This window comes from Aulonocara stuartgranti (assembly GCF_965226115.1).
Source record: "Aulonocara stuartgranti genome assembly, chromosome: 3".
NCBI lineage: Eukaryota > Metazoa > Chordata > Actinopteri > Cichliformes > Cichlidae > Aulonocara > Aulonocara stuartgranti.
The window spans coordinates 54,676,250-54,693,605 of NC_138941.1; the positions used below are offsets into that span (position 1 = coordinate 54,676,250).

A 17,356-nucleotide genomic window follows, 5' to 3' on the forward strand; every position below is an offset into this window, starting at 1 on the left:
GCTGAGGCATTGCATCATGCCTACTTTGGCAGCCAATCTCACAACATGCATTAAGATAAGTAGAAAGAGGACTCGACGAGGATGGGATTCGAACCCACGCGTGCAGAGCACAATGGATTAGCAGTCCATCGCCTTAACCTCTCGGCCACCTCATCTCATTGCTGCAGTTTCTTTGCCAGCAGAATTGGGAATTTATTCTGTGACCATGTAGTCTGGATGGACAAAATGCGAGCTGAGCGCTAGTGTATCGACGCAGGGAAATCTACTCCAGATCCCCCACGAGGGGCTGCGTAACACTTTGGTAGAAGCCTGGAGTGATGCTGGCTTCTTCTTTGAGCCTGTTCTTCTTGGGGGTTGCCAGAGTGGATCATCTGCCTCCATCTCACCCTGCCCCTAGCATTCTCCTCTGTCACAGCAACCCTCTTCATGTCCTCCTCAACTAGATCCATGAACTTTCTCTTCTGTATTTTTCTTTTCCTCCTGCCTAGCAGCTCCATATTTTACACCCTTTTCCCAGTATATCTTATTTTCCTCCTCTGCACATTTCCAAACCACCGCAGCCTTACCGGTCTAACTTTGTCTCCAAACCGCTCAACCCCAGCTGTCCCTCTGACATAGTCAGTTCTAATCTTTTTCCATCCTGGACACTCCCAACATAAAAAAACTTACCATCTTCAACTCTGACAACTCCATCTCGGCCTCTCGTCTTTTCCTCCGTGCCACAGTCATAAAACAATACATCAGAGCAGTTCTCACCACCGTCCTGTAAAGCTTGCCTTTCACACCTGCTGCTATCCTGGTGTCACAAATCACCCCTTTATTTGGTCTCCACCCACATCTTCCCTTCAAAGTACTCCTTCCCTTGTTAGCACATTACCATTTCCACCCTTAATGACTTTAAACTGCTGTCCATCCTTTCCAGCTTCATCTCTCTGCCATACCAATTGGTACAAGTCCCTTTCTCCATGCTTAGTGTCAAGGCTCACCTTGAACTCACTATAAGGCTTTTCCTTTGCCATTGGTCTAGCACCCCTAGCATTCTTATTTACACGACAACATTACTTTTTCTTTTCCTTTGAATGCTTCCCTGAAGTGATGACACAAAGCCTTGAAAAGTGAGAATAATGAGTAAAGTCATAGACATAATGAGACAAAACCAATGGATTGGATGCAGAATTTGCTGGTGGGCATCTCGGGGATGTGCAAAGGGTCACTGGAGAATGCGGGTATCGATCCCGCTACCTCTCGCATGCTAAGCGAGCGCTCTCCCATTTGAGCTAATTCCCCTTTGTCGGTTGGGGATTGTAGCTTCATCTTGTCATATGGACCTTTAACTCCGGCAGATCTAAAAAGGACGCCTCGCCTTCATGGGTTTCTGGCCATGCCAACTACAACAAGACCCCGTGGTAGAATCACTGCGCATACGAGACATTAAGGACCAACTCTAGTCTGGGCACTACACATTATGCTGGGAGACTGTCACCGTTTGTGGAAGCACCTTTCAGCTGCTTCTGGAGAAAAAGAGATGTCAGACTGGACTGGGGGCATTGCTGCGTGACTCTTGGCTGCCATGGGCCAGTATTGTGAAGGTAAGAGGGGAGACAATCACCTCAGATGGACAAACACTGATGAGGTTTAAAGCCAGCGTTAACCTGACAGTACCTGAAAGGTACTCAGAGGAGACGTGCAAATAAACATTTGCCAAAGGAAGCCACATGCGTTCGTTTGGAGCACTGACTATTCTGGAAACAAAGTATCTTTTGGCCATTGTATTAGCAGACCATTCTCTTTAACGTGACCTGTGCAACAAGACCACATGGTGAACTATAGGGAGTACTGAGCCAAAGAAGAGCTGAGGCATTGCATCATGCCTACTTTGGCAGCCAATCTCACAACATGCATTAAGATAAGTAGAAAGAGGACTCGACGAGGATGGGATTCGAACCCACGCGTGCAGAGCACAATGGATTAGCAGTCCATCGCCTTAACCTCTCGGCCACCTCATCTCATTGCTGCAGTTTCTTTGCCAGCAGAATTGGGAATTTATTCTGTGACCATGTAGTCTGGATGGACAAAATGCGAGCTGAGCGCTAGTGTATCGACGCAGGGAAATCTACTCCAGATCCCCCACGAGGGGCTGCGTAACACTTTGGTAGAAGCCTGGAGTGATGCTGGCTTCTTCTTTGAGCCTGTTCTTCTTGGGGGTTGCCAGAGTGGATCATCTGCCTCCATCTCACCCTGCCCCTAGCATTCTCCTCTGTCACAGCAACCCTCTTCATGTCCTCCTCAACTAGATCCATGAACTTTCTCTTCTGTATTTTTCTTTTCCTCCTGCCTAGCAGCTCCATATTTTACACCCTTTTCCCAGTATATCTTATTTTCCTCCTCTGCACATTTCCAAACCACCGCAGCCTTACCGGTCTAACTTTGTCTCCAAACCGCTCAACCGCAGCTGTCCCTCTGACATAGTCAGTTCTAATCTTTTTCCATCCTGGACACTCCCAACATAAAAAACTTACCATCTTCAACTCTGACAACTCCATCTCGGCCTCTCGTCTTTTCCTCCGTGCCACAGTCATAAAACAATACATCAGAGCAGTTCTCACCACCGTCCTGTAAAGCTTGCCTTTCACACCTGCTGCTATCCTGGTGTCACAAATCACCCCTTTATTTGGTCTCCACCCACATCTTCCCTTCAAAGTACTCCTTCCCTTGTTAGCACATTACCATTTCCACCCTTAATGACTTTAAACTGCTGTCCATCCTTTCCAGCTTCATCTCTCTGCCATACCAATTGGTACAAGTCCCTTTCTCCATGCTTAGTGTCAAGGCTCACCTTGAACTCACTATAAGGCTTTTCCTTTGCCATTGGTCTAGCACCCCTAGCATTCTTATTTACACGACAACATTACTTTTTCTTTTCCTTCCTTTTCCTTTGAATGCTTCCCTGAAGTGATGACACAAAGCCTTGAAAAGTGAGTATAATGAGTAAAGTCATAGACATAATGAGACAAAACCAATGGATTGGATGCAGAACCTGCTGGTGAGCATCTCGGGGATGTGCAAATGGTCACTGGAGAATGCGGGTATCGATCCCGCTACCTCTCGCATGCGAAGCGAGCGCTCTCCCATTTGAGCTAATTCCCCTTTGTCGGTTGGGGATTGTAGCTTCATCTTGTCATATGGAACTTTAACTCCGGGGGATCTAAAAAGGACGCCTCGCCTTCATGGGTTTCTGGGCATGCCAACTACAACAAGACCCCGTGGTAGAATCACTGCGCATACGAGACATTAAGGACCAACTCTAGTCTGGGCACTACACATTATGCTGGGAGACTGTCACCGTTTGTGGAAGCACCTTTCAGCTGCTTCTGGAGAAAAAGAGATGTCAGACTGGACTGGGGGCATTGCTGCGTGACTCTTGGCTGCCATGGGCCAGTATTGTGAAGGTAAGAGGGGAGACAATCACCTCAGATGGACAAACACTGATGAGGTTTAAAGCCAGCGTTAACCTGACAGTACCTGAAAGGTACTCAGAGGAGACGTGCAAATAAACATTTGCCAAAGGAAGCCACATGCGTTCGTTTGGAGCACTGACTATTCTGGAAACAAAGTATCTTTTGGCCATTGTATTAGCAGACCATTCTCTTTAACGTGACCTGTGCAACAAGACCACATGGTGAACTATAGGGAGTACTGAGCCAAAGAAGAGCTGAGGCATTGCATCATGCCTACTTTGGCAGCCAATCTCACAACATGCATTAAGATAAGTAGAAAGAGGACTCGACGAGGATGGGATTCGAACCCACGCGTGCACAGCACAATGGATTAGCAGTCCATCGCCTTAACCTCTCGGCCACCTCATCTCATTGCTGCAGTTTCTTTGCCAGCAGAATTGGGAATTTATTCTGTGACCATGTAGTCTGGATGGACAAAATGCGAGCTGAGCGCTAGTGTATCGACGCAGGGAAATCTACTCCAGATCCCCCACGAGGGGCTGCGTAACACTTTGGTAGAAGCCTGGAGTGATGCTGGCTTCTTCTTTGAGCCTGTTCTTCTTGGGGGTTGCCAGAGTGGATCATCTGCCTCCATCTCACCCTGCCCCTAGCATTCTCCTCTGTCACAGCAACCCTCTTCATGTCCTCCTCAACTAGATCCATGAACTTTCTCTTCTGTATTTTTCTTTTCCTCCTGCCTAGCAGCTCCATATTTTACACCCTTTTCCCAGTATATCTTATTTTCCTCCTCTGCACATTTCCAAACCACCGCAGCCTTACCGGTCTAACTTTGTCTCCAAACCGCTCAACCCCAGCTGTCCCTCTGACATAGTCAGTTCTAATCTTTTTCCATCCTGGACACTCCCAACATAAAAAAACTTACCATCTTCAACTCTGACAACTCCATCTCGGCCTCTCGTCTTTTCCTCCGTGCCACAGTCATAAAACAATACATCAGAGCAGTTCTCACCACCGTCCTGTAAAGCTTGCCTTTCACACCTGCTGCTATCCTGGTGTCACAAATCACCCCTTTATTTGGTCTCCACCCACATCTTCCCTTCAAAGTACTCCTTCCCTTGTTAGCACATTACCATTTCCACCCTTAATGACTTTAAACTGCTGTCCATCCTTTCCAGCTTCATCTCTCTGCCATACCAATTGGTACAAGTCCCTTTCTCCATGCTTAGTGTCAAGGCTCACCTTGAACTCACTATAAGGCTTTTCCTTTGCCATTGGTCTAGCACCCCTAGCATTCTTATTTACACGACAACATTACTTTTTCTTTTCCTTTGAATGCTTCCCTGAAGTGATGACACAAAGCCTTGAAAAGTGAGAATAATGAGTAAAGTCATAGACATAATGAGACAAAACCAATGGATTGGATGCAGAATTTGCTGGTGGGCATCTCGGGGATGTGCAAAGGGTCACTGGAGAATGCGGGTATCGATCCCGCTACCTCTCGCATGCTAAGCGAGCGCTCTCCCATTTGAGCTAATTCCCCTTTGTCGGTTGGGGATTGTAGTTTCATCTTGTCATATGGACCTTTAACTCCGGCAGATCTAAAAAGGACGCCTCGCCTTCATGGGTTTCTGGCCATGCCAACTACAACAAGACCCCGTGGTAGAATCACTGCGCATACGAGACATTAAGGACCAACTCTAGTCTGGGCACTACACATTATGCTGGGAGACTGTCACCGTTTGTGGAAGCACCTTTCAGCTGCTTCTGGAGAAAAAGAGATGTCAGACTGGACTGGGGGCATTGCTGCGTGACTCTTGGCTGCCATGGGCCAGTATTGTGAAGGTAAGAGGGGAGACAATCACCTCAGATGGACAAACACTGATGAGGTTTAAAGCCAGCGTTAACCTGACAGTACCTGAAAGGTACTCAGAGGAGACGTGCAAATAAACATTTGCCAAAGGAAGCCACATGCGTTCGTTTGGAGCACTGACTATTCTGGAAACAAAGTATCTTTTGGCCATTGTATTAGCAGACCATTCTCTTTAACGTGACCTGTGCAACAAGACCACATGGTGAACTATAGGGAGTACTGAGCCAAAGAAGAGCTGAGGCATTGCATCATGCCTACTTTGGCAGCCAATCTCACAACATGCATTAAGATAAGTAGAAAGAGGACTCGACGAGGATGGGATTCGAACCCACGCGTGCACAGCACAATGGATTAGCAGTCCATCGCCTTAACCTCTCGGCCACCTCATCTCATTGCTGCAGTTTCTTTGCCAGCAGAATTGGGAATTTATTCTGTGACCATGTAGTCTGGATGGACAAAATGCGAGCTGAGCGCTAGTGTATCGACGCAGGGAAATCTACTCCAGATCCCCCACGAGGGGCTGCGTAACACTTTGGTAGAAGCCTGGAGTGATGCTGGCTTCTTCTTTGAGCCTGTTCTTCTTGGGGGTTGCCAGAGTGGATCATCTGCCTCCATCTCACCCTGCCCCTAGCATTCTCCTCTGTCACAGCAACCCTCTTCATGTCCTCCTCAACTAGATCCATGAACTTTCTCTTCTGTATTTTTCTTTTCCTCCTGCCTAGCAGCTCCATATTTTACACCCTTTTCCCAGTATATCTTATTTTCCTCCTCTGCACATTTCCAAACCACCGCAGCCTTACCGGTCTAACTTTGTCTCCAAACCGCTCAACCCCAGCTGTCCCTCTGACATAGTCAGTTCTAATCTTTTTCCATCCTGGACACTCCCAACATAAAAAAACTTACCATCTTCAACTCTGACAACTCCATCTCGGCCTCTCGTCTTTTCCTCCGTGCCACAGTCATAAAACAATACATCAGAGCAGTTCTCACCACCGTCCTGTAAAGCTTGCCTTTCACACCTGCTGCTATCCTGGTGTCACAATCACCCCTTTATTTGGTCTCCACCCACATCTTCCCTTCAAAGTACTCCTTCCCTTGTTAGCACATTACCATTTCCACCCTTAATGACTTTAAACTGCTGTCCATCCTTTCCAGCTTCATCTCTCTGCCATACCAATTGGTACAAGTCCCTTTCTCCATGCTTAGTGTCAAGGCTCACCTTGAACTCACTATAAGGCTTTTCCTTTGCCATTGGTCTAGCACCCCTAGCATTCTTATTTACACGACAACATTACTTTTTCTTTTCCTTTGAATGCTTCCCTGAAGTGATGACACAAAGCCTTGAAAAGTGAGAATAATGAGTAAAGTCATAGACATAATGAGACAAAACCAATGGATTGGATGCAGAATTTGCTGGGGGGCTGCTCGGGGATGTGCAAAGGGTCACTGGAGAATGCGGGTATCGATCCCGCTACCTCTCGCATGCTAAGCGAGCGCTCTCCCATTTGAGCTAATTCCCCTTTGTCGGTTGGGGATTGTAGCTTCATCTTGTCATATGGACCTTTAACTCCGGCGGATCTAAAAAGGACGCCTCGCCTTCATGGGTTTCTGGCCATGCCAACTACAACAAGACCCCGTGGTAGAATCACTGCGCATACGAGACATTAAGGACCAACTCTAGTCTGGGCACTACACATTATGCTGGGAGACTGTCACCGTTTGTGGAAGCACCTTTCAGCTGCTTCTGGAGGAGATAGAATCTATAATAGGGAACTCAAAACTGGATTATAGATAGCATCTATAATCCAGTTTTGAGTTCCCTCCCCAGACGCCTTAACGCCCACTCATATCCTGGGCCATCTGACCTCAGGAATTCGCATGATAAGGTGGGGCCAGGTTTCACAAAGAGCTCACCCGAAACGCTGGCTGATTGGGACCCACACCCAGTTTCACACCTTGGCTCAGCCGATTAGAGGATCATCGGGGGGTCCTTTTGTCCCTCTGCGGGGGGATACTCCCACTAGGTTTAAATCTGGGACTCTCCACCATTTGACCTTAGAACTGAAGAAGCTTCTCCGATGAGAGGTGAAATGTCTTCAAGCAACTTAAAGAAGTCCAGATGATTTTCTTAGCAAGCTCCTTTGACTACGATGACCTGGATGACTGAGAACCTTCACAGACATATTACTATGCTGATGTTTGTTCTTCAGATAGTTAAGGGATGTTTTTGAGTTATCAGAGGTACAGGACTACACTTGTGATTGCTCATAGCACAGTCTGTTTATTTATGTATAATAAGTTAGAAGAAATAGTCAAAGCTAGCTTGAATAACCTGCTGAAAACTCTCCAATCCTTTTCCTTCACACGCGACAGATACATTTATCAAAATTACATCATTTGACATCAAAATACATATTCAGACATTGAAATCTGAGTAGTTATTTTTAAATACCAAAGATTTCCAACAAACATGGCTTTAACGTTACAGTATGCTTGTATGCTTGGCTTCCTTTTTTTTTTTAAACGTAAGTGCAGAAAGTTCAGAAGAGTTCATGTTTATAGTTTGTTTTAGATTTGAATACAGAAACTGAGAGTCTCTTTCTCTCCTCTTTGCTGTACGTCCCTGTTGTTATTGGGCTCCACCCGCCTGTGGAGGAGAACCTTCGCTGTCTTCATCCCAAGACGAGGACGTGAACCCAGCAGGAGCGGAGATAGAGTGGGGTGCCGTGGTGTGGCCGAGCCCCTGATAGCGCCCACTTGACGAAGGGGAGGTGGGCATCGACGTGGCTGCCACGGCGATGGGGTCCTGCGAGGTGGCTGCGAGGAGGCCGGTGTGCTCAGTGTGCTCGGGTCGAGCCGCAGCACCGAAATACATCTTGTTGGGACGACCCAGGAACGTCCGACCTGAGCGGGGAGGGAGGAAACAAACATGTAACAGCTGCAGTGTCTTTTTTCCCTTTTTCTACACTCAAAATTACAGTTTTTCTCAGTCGCTTTGGTGCGTTTCTCAGATCAGAATTGAAATTCTCATAACTATTAGTTCAACCTCCACAACACTCAGTCATTTGTGCACATCATAGTAGCAATTTCTCCTCTCTCTGAACAAACTGCAAATGATTTTGGACATGAATCAGTTGTTTCCATACATTTCCCTGCTGCTTTCTGACATTTCCATTTGCTTATGTCATGTCAGTCAAAAGTAATCATACCTATGGATGCTGAATAGTCGTTCCCAATAAAACTAATAGTCATACATCCATTGCTTGAGTCATCACACACAAAATTGTTGAACTAGTTATCACATGCCAAATATTGGCCATCTGTCAAGCAAATCCTATACCTTTCTGTATCATTTTTCCTGGAAATGTCTCCGAAATTGAACAATTGATCTCAGGTGAATTACAGCTGTCACTCATGAGGAGGCGTGTGAAAGTTTAGTTGTAACCAATGACAAACAACTTGTTCACTGTCAATTATGGATGAATCCTGTGAATCCCCAATTGGCAAGCATATATAAACTGCGCAGGAGCTAGTGTGTACCATCTACACTTCTGTGACACAAAATGGAAGATCAGCACCATGGAAGAGGGGTGAGGATGCGGGGAGGAAGGGGAAGGGGAAGAGGGAGAAGAGGCAGATATAGGCGGATTCCTAATGAAATAAGGGCTACAATTGTGGACCATGTTGTCAATCACGGCCTCACCATGGAAGAGGCTGGTCGAAGGGTGCAACCCAATATTGGAAGAACTACTGTCAGTTCAATCATTCAAACATTCCGTAGGGAAAACAGGTATGCAAACAGTAATACACTGTACTGTACTGTGCCATCTCAGACACATCACATGTTACTGTACTGTATTTGCAATTTCACAAAAAGTTCACTCTGCACCACATAGGATTGTAAGACAACCTCGCGGAGGCGGAAGAGGGCCCCTTTTTACCCCACAGCAAGAAGAAGCCATTTGTGCAATGGTCATTGCAAACAATGCAATAAAGCTGAGAGACATACAAAGCGCTGTCATAGAGAATTACACGGTATTTGGCAATATTGAATCTGTTTCAATTTCAACAATTGACAGAGTACTCAAGAAAAATGAAATCCACATGAAGCAATTGTATAAAGTGCCATTTGAACGAAACAGTGACAGGGTGAAGGAGATCCGTCACCAGTATGTGCAGGTAAAGCTGGTCTTCTATGTTCTGCACTGCAAACTGTTTTACAGTACTTCGTAGTTTCATGCAGTACACTTGCAATTCCACAGCACATACTCTACAATGTGTTTTACCAAATGCATGCATTACTGTTTGTTACTGTACACAGGCATATTGTGACATTGCATTTCTGTCTCTCTCTAAAGCGTGTACTGGAGCTGGAAGCCAGGGAAACACTGCACACATTCATATATGTTGATGAGGCAGATTTCAATCTGGCCAAAGGCAGAAGGCGTGGAAGAAATCGCATTGGACAGAGGGCAACCACTGAAGTCCCTGGTCAGCGCGGAGGGAATATTACCATGTGTGCAGCCATCTCAGACAACGGCGTCCTCACCCATGTCCCCCTTCTTGGTCCATACAATACCCAACATCTCCTGACATTTTTAGACACTCTTTACAGGGACCTAGTCCCTGAGAATGAGAGAGGTGGAGGCCAACTCAGCAAGTATGTTGTTGTCTGGGATAATGTCCGTTTTCACCACTCCCATCAGGTCAGAGAGTGGTTTGCAGCACATGACAGAATTCTGGTTGAATATCTCCCTCCATATTCCCCATTCCTTAATCCAATAGAGGAGTTTTTCTCTGCCTGGAGGTGGAAAGTTTATGACCGGCATCCACATGAGCAAATGGCCCTGCTAGCAGCCATGAATGCAGCATGTGACGACATCACAGCAGGGTCCTGCAGAGGATGGATTCGCCACTCCAGGAGATACTTTCCTCGCTGCATTGCGAGGGATAACATCTGTTGTGATGTAGATGAAAATATGTGGCCAGACAGACAGGAACGTCTGGATGTGCCAGAATGATTTACTGTACTGTTACATGTGCTGTTTATTGTTCACATTAGTGCACAGCTCTACCAAATGGGTGATTTTATGTTTACATGTATTCTACAGTGAACAAGTGACTGTAGCATATTTTTCTTTTGCACAATTCTGTAGGATTACAAACACTTCTACACAATGGAAATGTGAAACGTACGTATTCAGTGTCTCAGTTACTCCCAAGACTCCCATAACATCTACAGTGACTTAAATGCACATTTCAGATGGCTGTACAGGTAGGCCATAGTGCTGTCGTCAGCATTTTCAGGTGTCACCAATTGTTTTTGCAATGGGAAACACTGAAATTATAAACTGTCATAGTGGAAACATGACAATGCCATTTGACTATCTTGTTCATAAAGATGGTGTCAAGACTTTTCATTTTGATGGCACTGACAGTTTCATTGACATGGATACTTGCTTTTGAGGTATGGATAATCAATTCTGTGCATGTGACGTGCTTTTGCAGGCTATCCACTAGGTTTTGCAGTTTGCACTAATTGTTTTGGGAAATGCACTAACTGCTGTGCAAATGTTAATGGTGTTCTGAGAAACGCACCAAAGCAACTGAGAAAAACTGTAAGAACATCTAAAACAGAGAGAACAGTAGCACCAAAAGCAGTTTAGCCCCATTTCCAATCACTGATGTGTTCCTCAACAAACTGCTTCAGTGTCATTTCCACATACTGTGATGATTTCTGAGTCAGACACTCACCAACATGGCGGACCTGCTCACTGACATCAGCTCTGATATCAGAGAAATCCCACATGGCCAAAAAGCTGTCAAAACACGACCCCTCCTCTGCTTCCTGATGGACAGAAACAGATAGATAGATAGATAGATAGATAGATAGATAGATAGATAGATAGATAGATAGATAGATAGATAGATAGATAGATAGATAGATAGATAGATAGATAGATAGATAGATAGATAGATAGATAGATAGATAAGGTTACCTGTACATAGGGCTTGTAGGTGAAGGTATAGTGGTGAGCGATGGCAGCCAGAAACATCTCTATGCAGATGATGAAGTCCTATATGAGTAAAAACTCAGTTATCTTTCAGAATAGAAACAGCAGCGTAAAATGTGTTTAACTGTTTTAAAAAAAAAATGATTTCCTTATTTTGTGCCTTGTGTTTTTGTGTGCCTCTTGCAGTCATTTCACCTTAAGAAGTCAGTTTTTCTGATGTTTCATCCTGTTTCATTTTAGCTGTTCCATCAATTCATGCAGAAAGACCAGAAATATATACAAATTTGTACTGAATGGTTTACTTTTCCATCATCTTTTGTGTTGGTTTGATTCCAGATGTGAGAGTCAGAGTTCTGTCTGATATCAGGCAGCTTTTCTGTCATATTTTGAGGATGTACCTGTTTAAATCCCTCCCTGCTGCTCAGTCTTCTTCTTCTTCTTCCTGGACCCTCAAAGTTTTCAGTGTACCTTACTGTTTTCACAAAGTGCCTTAGGAAACACTGCACTGCTGCTGAGTGTGATCCTAATATCACACTAATGATGTTTACAGTACTTCATTTCACCTAATTCTCCATATTATTTTGTGACTTTGCTTCTGTTTTTGGTGTGATACTTCATTTTTTGCATTTTTAGTTCAACTCCTTGATGTTTGGGCTATTGTTGGTTTCTTGCCAGTTTTTCTGCAGCACCCATCAGCAAGTGTCATTAAAGTCCTCTTTTTATTCTGCTACTCAGTTTTCATGCTTTATCTGAACACTGTGGCATTTATTTTCATCGCTTTTACTGTTTTTAGTTCATTTGTCTTCTAATCTGTACAGAAAGCTGAATGTTGCTAAATTTTAATCTCTGCTAAAAGTCCAGGAAATCTCACCTGTTATCTAAACATGAAGACAAATAAATCAAAGGTCAGCTGACTGATGCAGCAGTATGATCTGTACCTGCAGACCAGTAGCCACGGCCTCCACGCTGTCCCAGTCCCAGGTGTGTTTGTCAGAGATCACACCAACCTTCACCAGCAGTGCTATTAAAACCGCCTGCCTGGAGACAAAATGAATGTATCAGCACTGCATGTGTTTAAAGGGAAAAATGAAACGGCTCAAAACCCAAAGCTATTACAATCACACTCCCATTCTTACCAGAAGGAGACGAACACGACCAGTTTGACACAGAGGAACTTCCCCACAGGCCTGATGGGCATCAGCTCCTCCCTGAGAGCTCGATAGAGCAACACCAGACAATACATGGCAAACTGCAGATAAAGAAACAAAAATATAATTTTGGAATTTTACTTGATCTCTTGTTCACAGAAATCATAGATTTTAAATTTAGTATTAACTGAGATAACCTAAAAAAAAAAGCCTCAGCGATCAGTTTTCACTTTTTCTGAAGGATACTGGCTTAAAAAAAACTGTGTAAAGGTTAAACAGGGTTCAGGTAAGTTTCGGGCTGGGGGCTAATGTTTGTACTACATGCTCTGATGTAATGCAGTCTCATACCAGATGTTCAAATACAAAAAACCCCACAATAATCCAGATGTAACCAGGTGTGCTAACAACCAGAAACAGGTGTATTTGACACACTGGGAATGCGAAACTGCTGCTCTGTGATGATGACGCTGAGTCTTTACCAGCTGTGATATGTTGTTGATTATGACCAGGTAGGACCAGGCGTTTCTGAAGCTGAAGTTTGCTTCATCATAAACCCCACAGAGCTGACAGATGCTGCACACAAAAGCAATCAGTCACTTTAGCAGGTCACAAACTTCACTGTTTTTTCAGTTTGCTCTCAGATTACAAAACATATGAAAACATCTACACTTTCCCAAACTGAGGTAGAAAAATAAAGAAAATGGTGTACAGTACTCTACTGTTCCATGTGGATATCGCTGTGAATACATACGTGGGAAAAACAAGTTACTGTAAATTTTTACAGTAGAAAAAACGGCTTTTATTTTCATTTTCAGTCAAGTCAGAGGTGATTTTCATTCTGTTTTTTTTTTAAATATTACTGATTTTGAACATTATTTTCTAGTTCAAGTAAAAATATCAAGACAGTGATGTTTATAAAATAATATATAATGAAAACATTTTGTTTCACTTATAAATCAAAACTGTTGAATGAGGTTTGAATAAAAATGTCATGGTTGCTAACAGCAGGATTCTGTACAGCCTTAACAAGCAGAAGATCAGTGAAAACGCAGTAAAGAAAATACTTTCTGTTAGGCTCATGTGATGAGCACAGCTCTGAGTAAAGGTCTGTTTGGACCACAGGAGAGTTTTAGGTGATAAAATGGGCCACGGCTGCTCTAAGTAGGTTAGCAGTGATTGAATTATCACACTAAACACAAGGAGAGGTTTCATCCTGCATTACTAATCATGTTGGAAAAAATAGATATATTTCAACAGCTAACAGAAAGACTACAGCCAATAGCTGGAATCAACATCAAGTATTACTGCTACAGTTACAAACATTAGGCTATAAAACATTACAGTTATAGCACGAAACTCACAGCGCTATCACCGTGGTAACTGGTCTGACCACAGTGTACTGCAGGACTCCCAGCTTACACCTGAACAGCAGCACCCTGACAGAGAGAGAAAAAACTTAACATGCATCCATTCATCACACACTTTGAACTCCCTCTCTGTGACCTCCCTTCTTCTTACTCTCCCATGGGCCATGGTGGGCAGCAGCACAGCGGGGGCAGATGTGGCTGCTGCTGCTGGACCTCCAGCATGAGCACCAGGCTGGGGTACTGGTTACTCAGGAAGTTCAGCAGGAAAACCAGGAAGTTGTAAATGACGTAGGCCTCGTAGCACTCCCTGCACGTGTCCACGTAGATGGCCAGGTTGGGATATCGCAGGGCCAGCCACTGAAAGACGTTCAACAAGCAGAAATCATAAAGGTCACATGAGGGAAAGAATTTGATGAATTTCATTAAGTGTAAAAGAGTTATAAACACGGCAAAGGAAGAAAATACTGAAGGGTCTGTGTCGCTGGATGTCTGTGTTCGTTTGTGTGTAACAATGACTCACACTGTCCAAACTGTAGATCGGCACCATCCACAGTATCCTGTTGAAAAGAGACAGAGCAAGCTAACTTTAGCTCATAAGTTAGCACTCCACTAAACATCACACAGCCACTTATAGTCCCAAAAACAACATGGCAACAACCATAATGCTAAAGTTAATGCTTCAGAACAAGAGATTAAAAAATAGTGGGTGAAGTCAAAGTGGCTACATCCAACGTTTATATGCAGTCTGTGTAAGTTATGCCACATAGTCCAACCACTGCAAGCTCTGGAGACCAGCAGCTCTGCTCAGAGTTGTTCTTATCATTTTTTTTCAAACTCCTGTTTGACTAAAAAAATCTTAATATAGTGTGGAGTAAGTAATTCTAACAATTTCACATCTACTGATACATTTGGATTTAGACTTTTATTTTGAAAGGTAGACTCATAAATGTTCCAAGTTTGTTTTAATTAAAAATCAAATGCTGAGGCAGGTTTATCTTGCTGTAATCATCCCTGCTGCTCACATTGGCCTTTCTGAAGTGTTCCCAGCATAACAGATGGAGGAAAACATCCTCAGAGCTTCACTGCTGAAGCTAATTTTAGACTTTTCAAATTAGATTAAATTTAATAGCTACCAACAAGAGTAGGCTTTTAGGCACAAAATACCCACTTTCTGCTTTTTCCTTCAACTTCAGCATCCAGCTTGAAATCTGCAGCTTATTTCATTTTTACACCTGACGCCTCGTTGCTGACGTCAAATACAACAGTCCTAAAGTCAGACTCTGTCAGACCTGCTTCAGTGTATCTGTGGAGATATTTAGAGTGTTTGAAGACAGAACTGAAGTGCATGTGTGTGTGTGTGTGTTTACCTGATGATGGGCTTCTGCAGCTCAGGCTGTGTGTAGTGCACCATGTGCTGCAGGATCCCCCACAGCGAGATCGGGATGGTCAGAAACACAAAGACGCCAGCGATGAACCAGGCTTTACTGTGAGTGCCGACCTGCACGCAGACACAGACCGCAGGCTTTAAAGTGTATCCAACATCCTTCCTGCAACATCACAGTTAGTCACTGCAGGACTGTTGTGTTTTTTTGTGCAGTGAGAACACTGCATAAATAAAACTCCACCCTTTTTATACATTAAAGATAAAAAACAGATAAACTACTAAAGATGAGTCCATCTTTTATATACAGTCTGCTTATTACAGCATGAACAGGGGGCTACGAGATCATGCGACTATGTTTGGTCCACAGATGAGCACAGGTGGAGGTGTCAGTACTTTGTCCTTCTGCAGCTCCCAGATGCAGAGCGGCAGCACAGCGACCAGCAGGAGGGCATAAAGCACCAGAACCAGCGGGCGGATCCACCTCCTCCACTCTGCACATGTACACGGCATGACGGCAGCTTCACCCTCAACGCAGACTACAGGCACACATCCTAAACCACAGACCACAGGCAGGTTGTTAAGGCGGACAATTAAAATTGCTGCAGCATGTGTAATTAACCCGTTCATTTCATTACACACTCTTTATTTGACCTGAAAATCACAATTTTGAGCAAATGATTGCATAAAAATCTTAGCAAACTGCACAAAAAGAGCACAGATTTACTTTATGATGGCATTTGTCTGGATTAATAATGACAAAAGGATGTGTAATTTGACTTGTGCTTACTTAACAACTTAACACTCTGCAAGCTGGCACTGATTCCAACCAGATAAACAGACATTTCTGGAGAATATCTCTGTGAAAAACCCTCCACACAATCTTTCAAATTGGAGTTTTTAGTATTTAAAACACCTGTTAATTAGCCCATAAACAAACTAAAGTATGACACTAGTGTTGAGCGGAGAAAACTGCCTTATATTTATTTATTCTGTCAGTAAAAGCCAATAAAATATCAATAAAACTTTGTAAAACGCAACCTTGGACTTAAAATCTCCACTAACTGCATACAAAGTTTGGATTTTGCCAAATTAGAACTGATAGAATACATTTTAAAAAATCTAGCTTATGTTTAAATAAGTAAAAAGTAATTATTTATGGGTCCTACTCTTGAAGTTAGACTGATTTATAGCACTAAAACTCAAATAAACTGAAATCTGTGGGTAATATTTTGGTAAACAGTGCACTGTGTGATCCCTATTATACCAAAAAACACATAAGTTTAATATCTTAAGGGCTTTAGGAACCACCACTGTATCCATCCATATTAATTAGGTATATTAGCCTTAAACGTGTTAAAATGACCGTTGGGGTTAAAGCATCCCTCATGTAGCCTCTTAAAGGCGTATTACAGCTTTAAAATGTCGTAAAAATCTTAAATGCCCAGCGTGTAATGAGGTCAGTACACGGTGTATTCTTCAGGCATCACCACCTTTATCCGCTGATCAGTTAAAAAGCTGCTGGTTCGATACAATAGATTTAAACCGAACTGTTAAAAGAAGAAAATGTGGACCGTTACGGCGGAAGACGTTCACTCAGAGCGACGGTTGGCCTGCTTTCATCCTCACTCCGTTCTCTGTTACCAGGCAACGCATCCTTCCTCCGCCCAACCACACGCTGCAAAATGAAGCCCAGCTGATCCCCTTTGATGTTTTCAGTAGACCCCAGATCACTGTCAGACCACCGGACTGATCCGGATCGATCGACCACACACACCGATGTCCGTGTTCGCCCTTTCCCGTGTTTACGCGCCCACGTCATAGGCTGGGACCTCACCCAGCTCCCCGCTGTCCGTCAGTCACGTGGTCAGCGGAAAAGCGCCACAAACAGGGCGTGAACTTTCAAATTAAATTACCTCTGCTCAAGGACATGTTTTTCGTATGTATGGAAGCTCGTTGACGCCAATAAAAAAATATTTCTTAAAATATTTTTAGACTTAAACAATATTGTAAACATTATTAGTAATAATGCAGAAAAAAATCAAAATGCTAAATTACAATTATGAGATTAAAAGTCAGAATGATGAATCAACTAATTCAAACTATGAGACATATTAT

At 43.7% G+C, this 17,356-nt stretch overlaps 1 protein-coding gene across 4 annotated transcripts; it reads right to left on the reverse strand.

Annotated features, from left to right (window-relative positions):
* Nucleotides 1-7,583: 7,583 nt before the first annotated feature.
* Nucleotides 7,584-17,098, reverse strand: LOC309699474 (transmembrane protein 184C-like). Of its 4 annotated transcripts, none has more exons than XM_082522496.1 (12): nucleotides 16,819-17,098; nucleotides 15,635-15,792; nucleotides 15,225-15,355; nucleotides 14,378-14,414; nucleotides 14,009-14,214; nucleotides 13,852-13,926; nucleotides 12,970-13,063; nucleotides 12,479-12,591; nucleotides 12,281-12,380; nucleotides 11,328-11,405; nucleotides 11,083-11,176; nucleotides 7,584-8,232 (listed from the first exon to the last, which is right to left on the reverse strand). In XM_082522496.1, exons 2-12 carry the CDS (start codon nucleotides 15,749-15,751, stop codon nucleotides 7,958-7,960), a joined length of 1,320 nt encoding a protein of 439 aa, XP_082378622.1. In that variant the 5' UTR covers nucleotides 15,752-15,792; nucleotides 16,819-17,098; the 3' UTR covers nucleotides 7,584-7,957. The 4 variants fall into 4 exon arrangements, with proteins under 4 accessions (XP_082378622.1, XP_082378623.1, XP_082378624.1 ...); XM_082522497.1 differs by having other exon boundaries at nucleotides 16,813-17,098; XM_082522498.1 differs by having other exon boundaries at nucleotides 16,790-17,098.
* Between the last annotated feature and the right edge of the window lie 258 nt (nucleotides 17,099-17,356).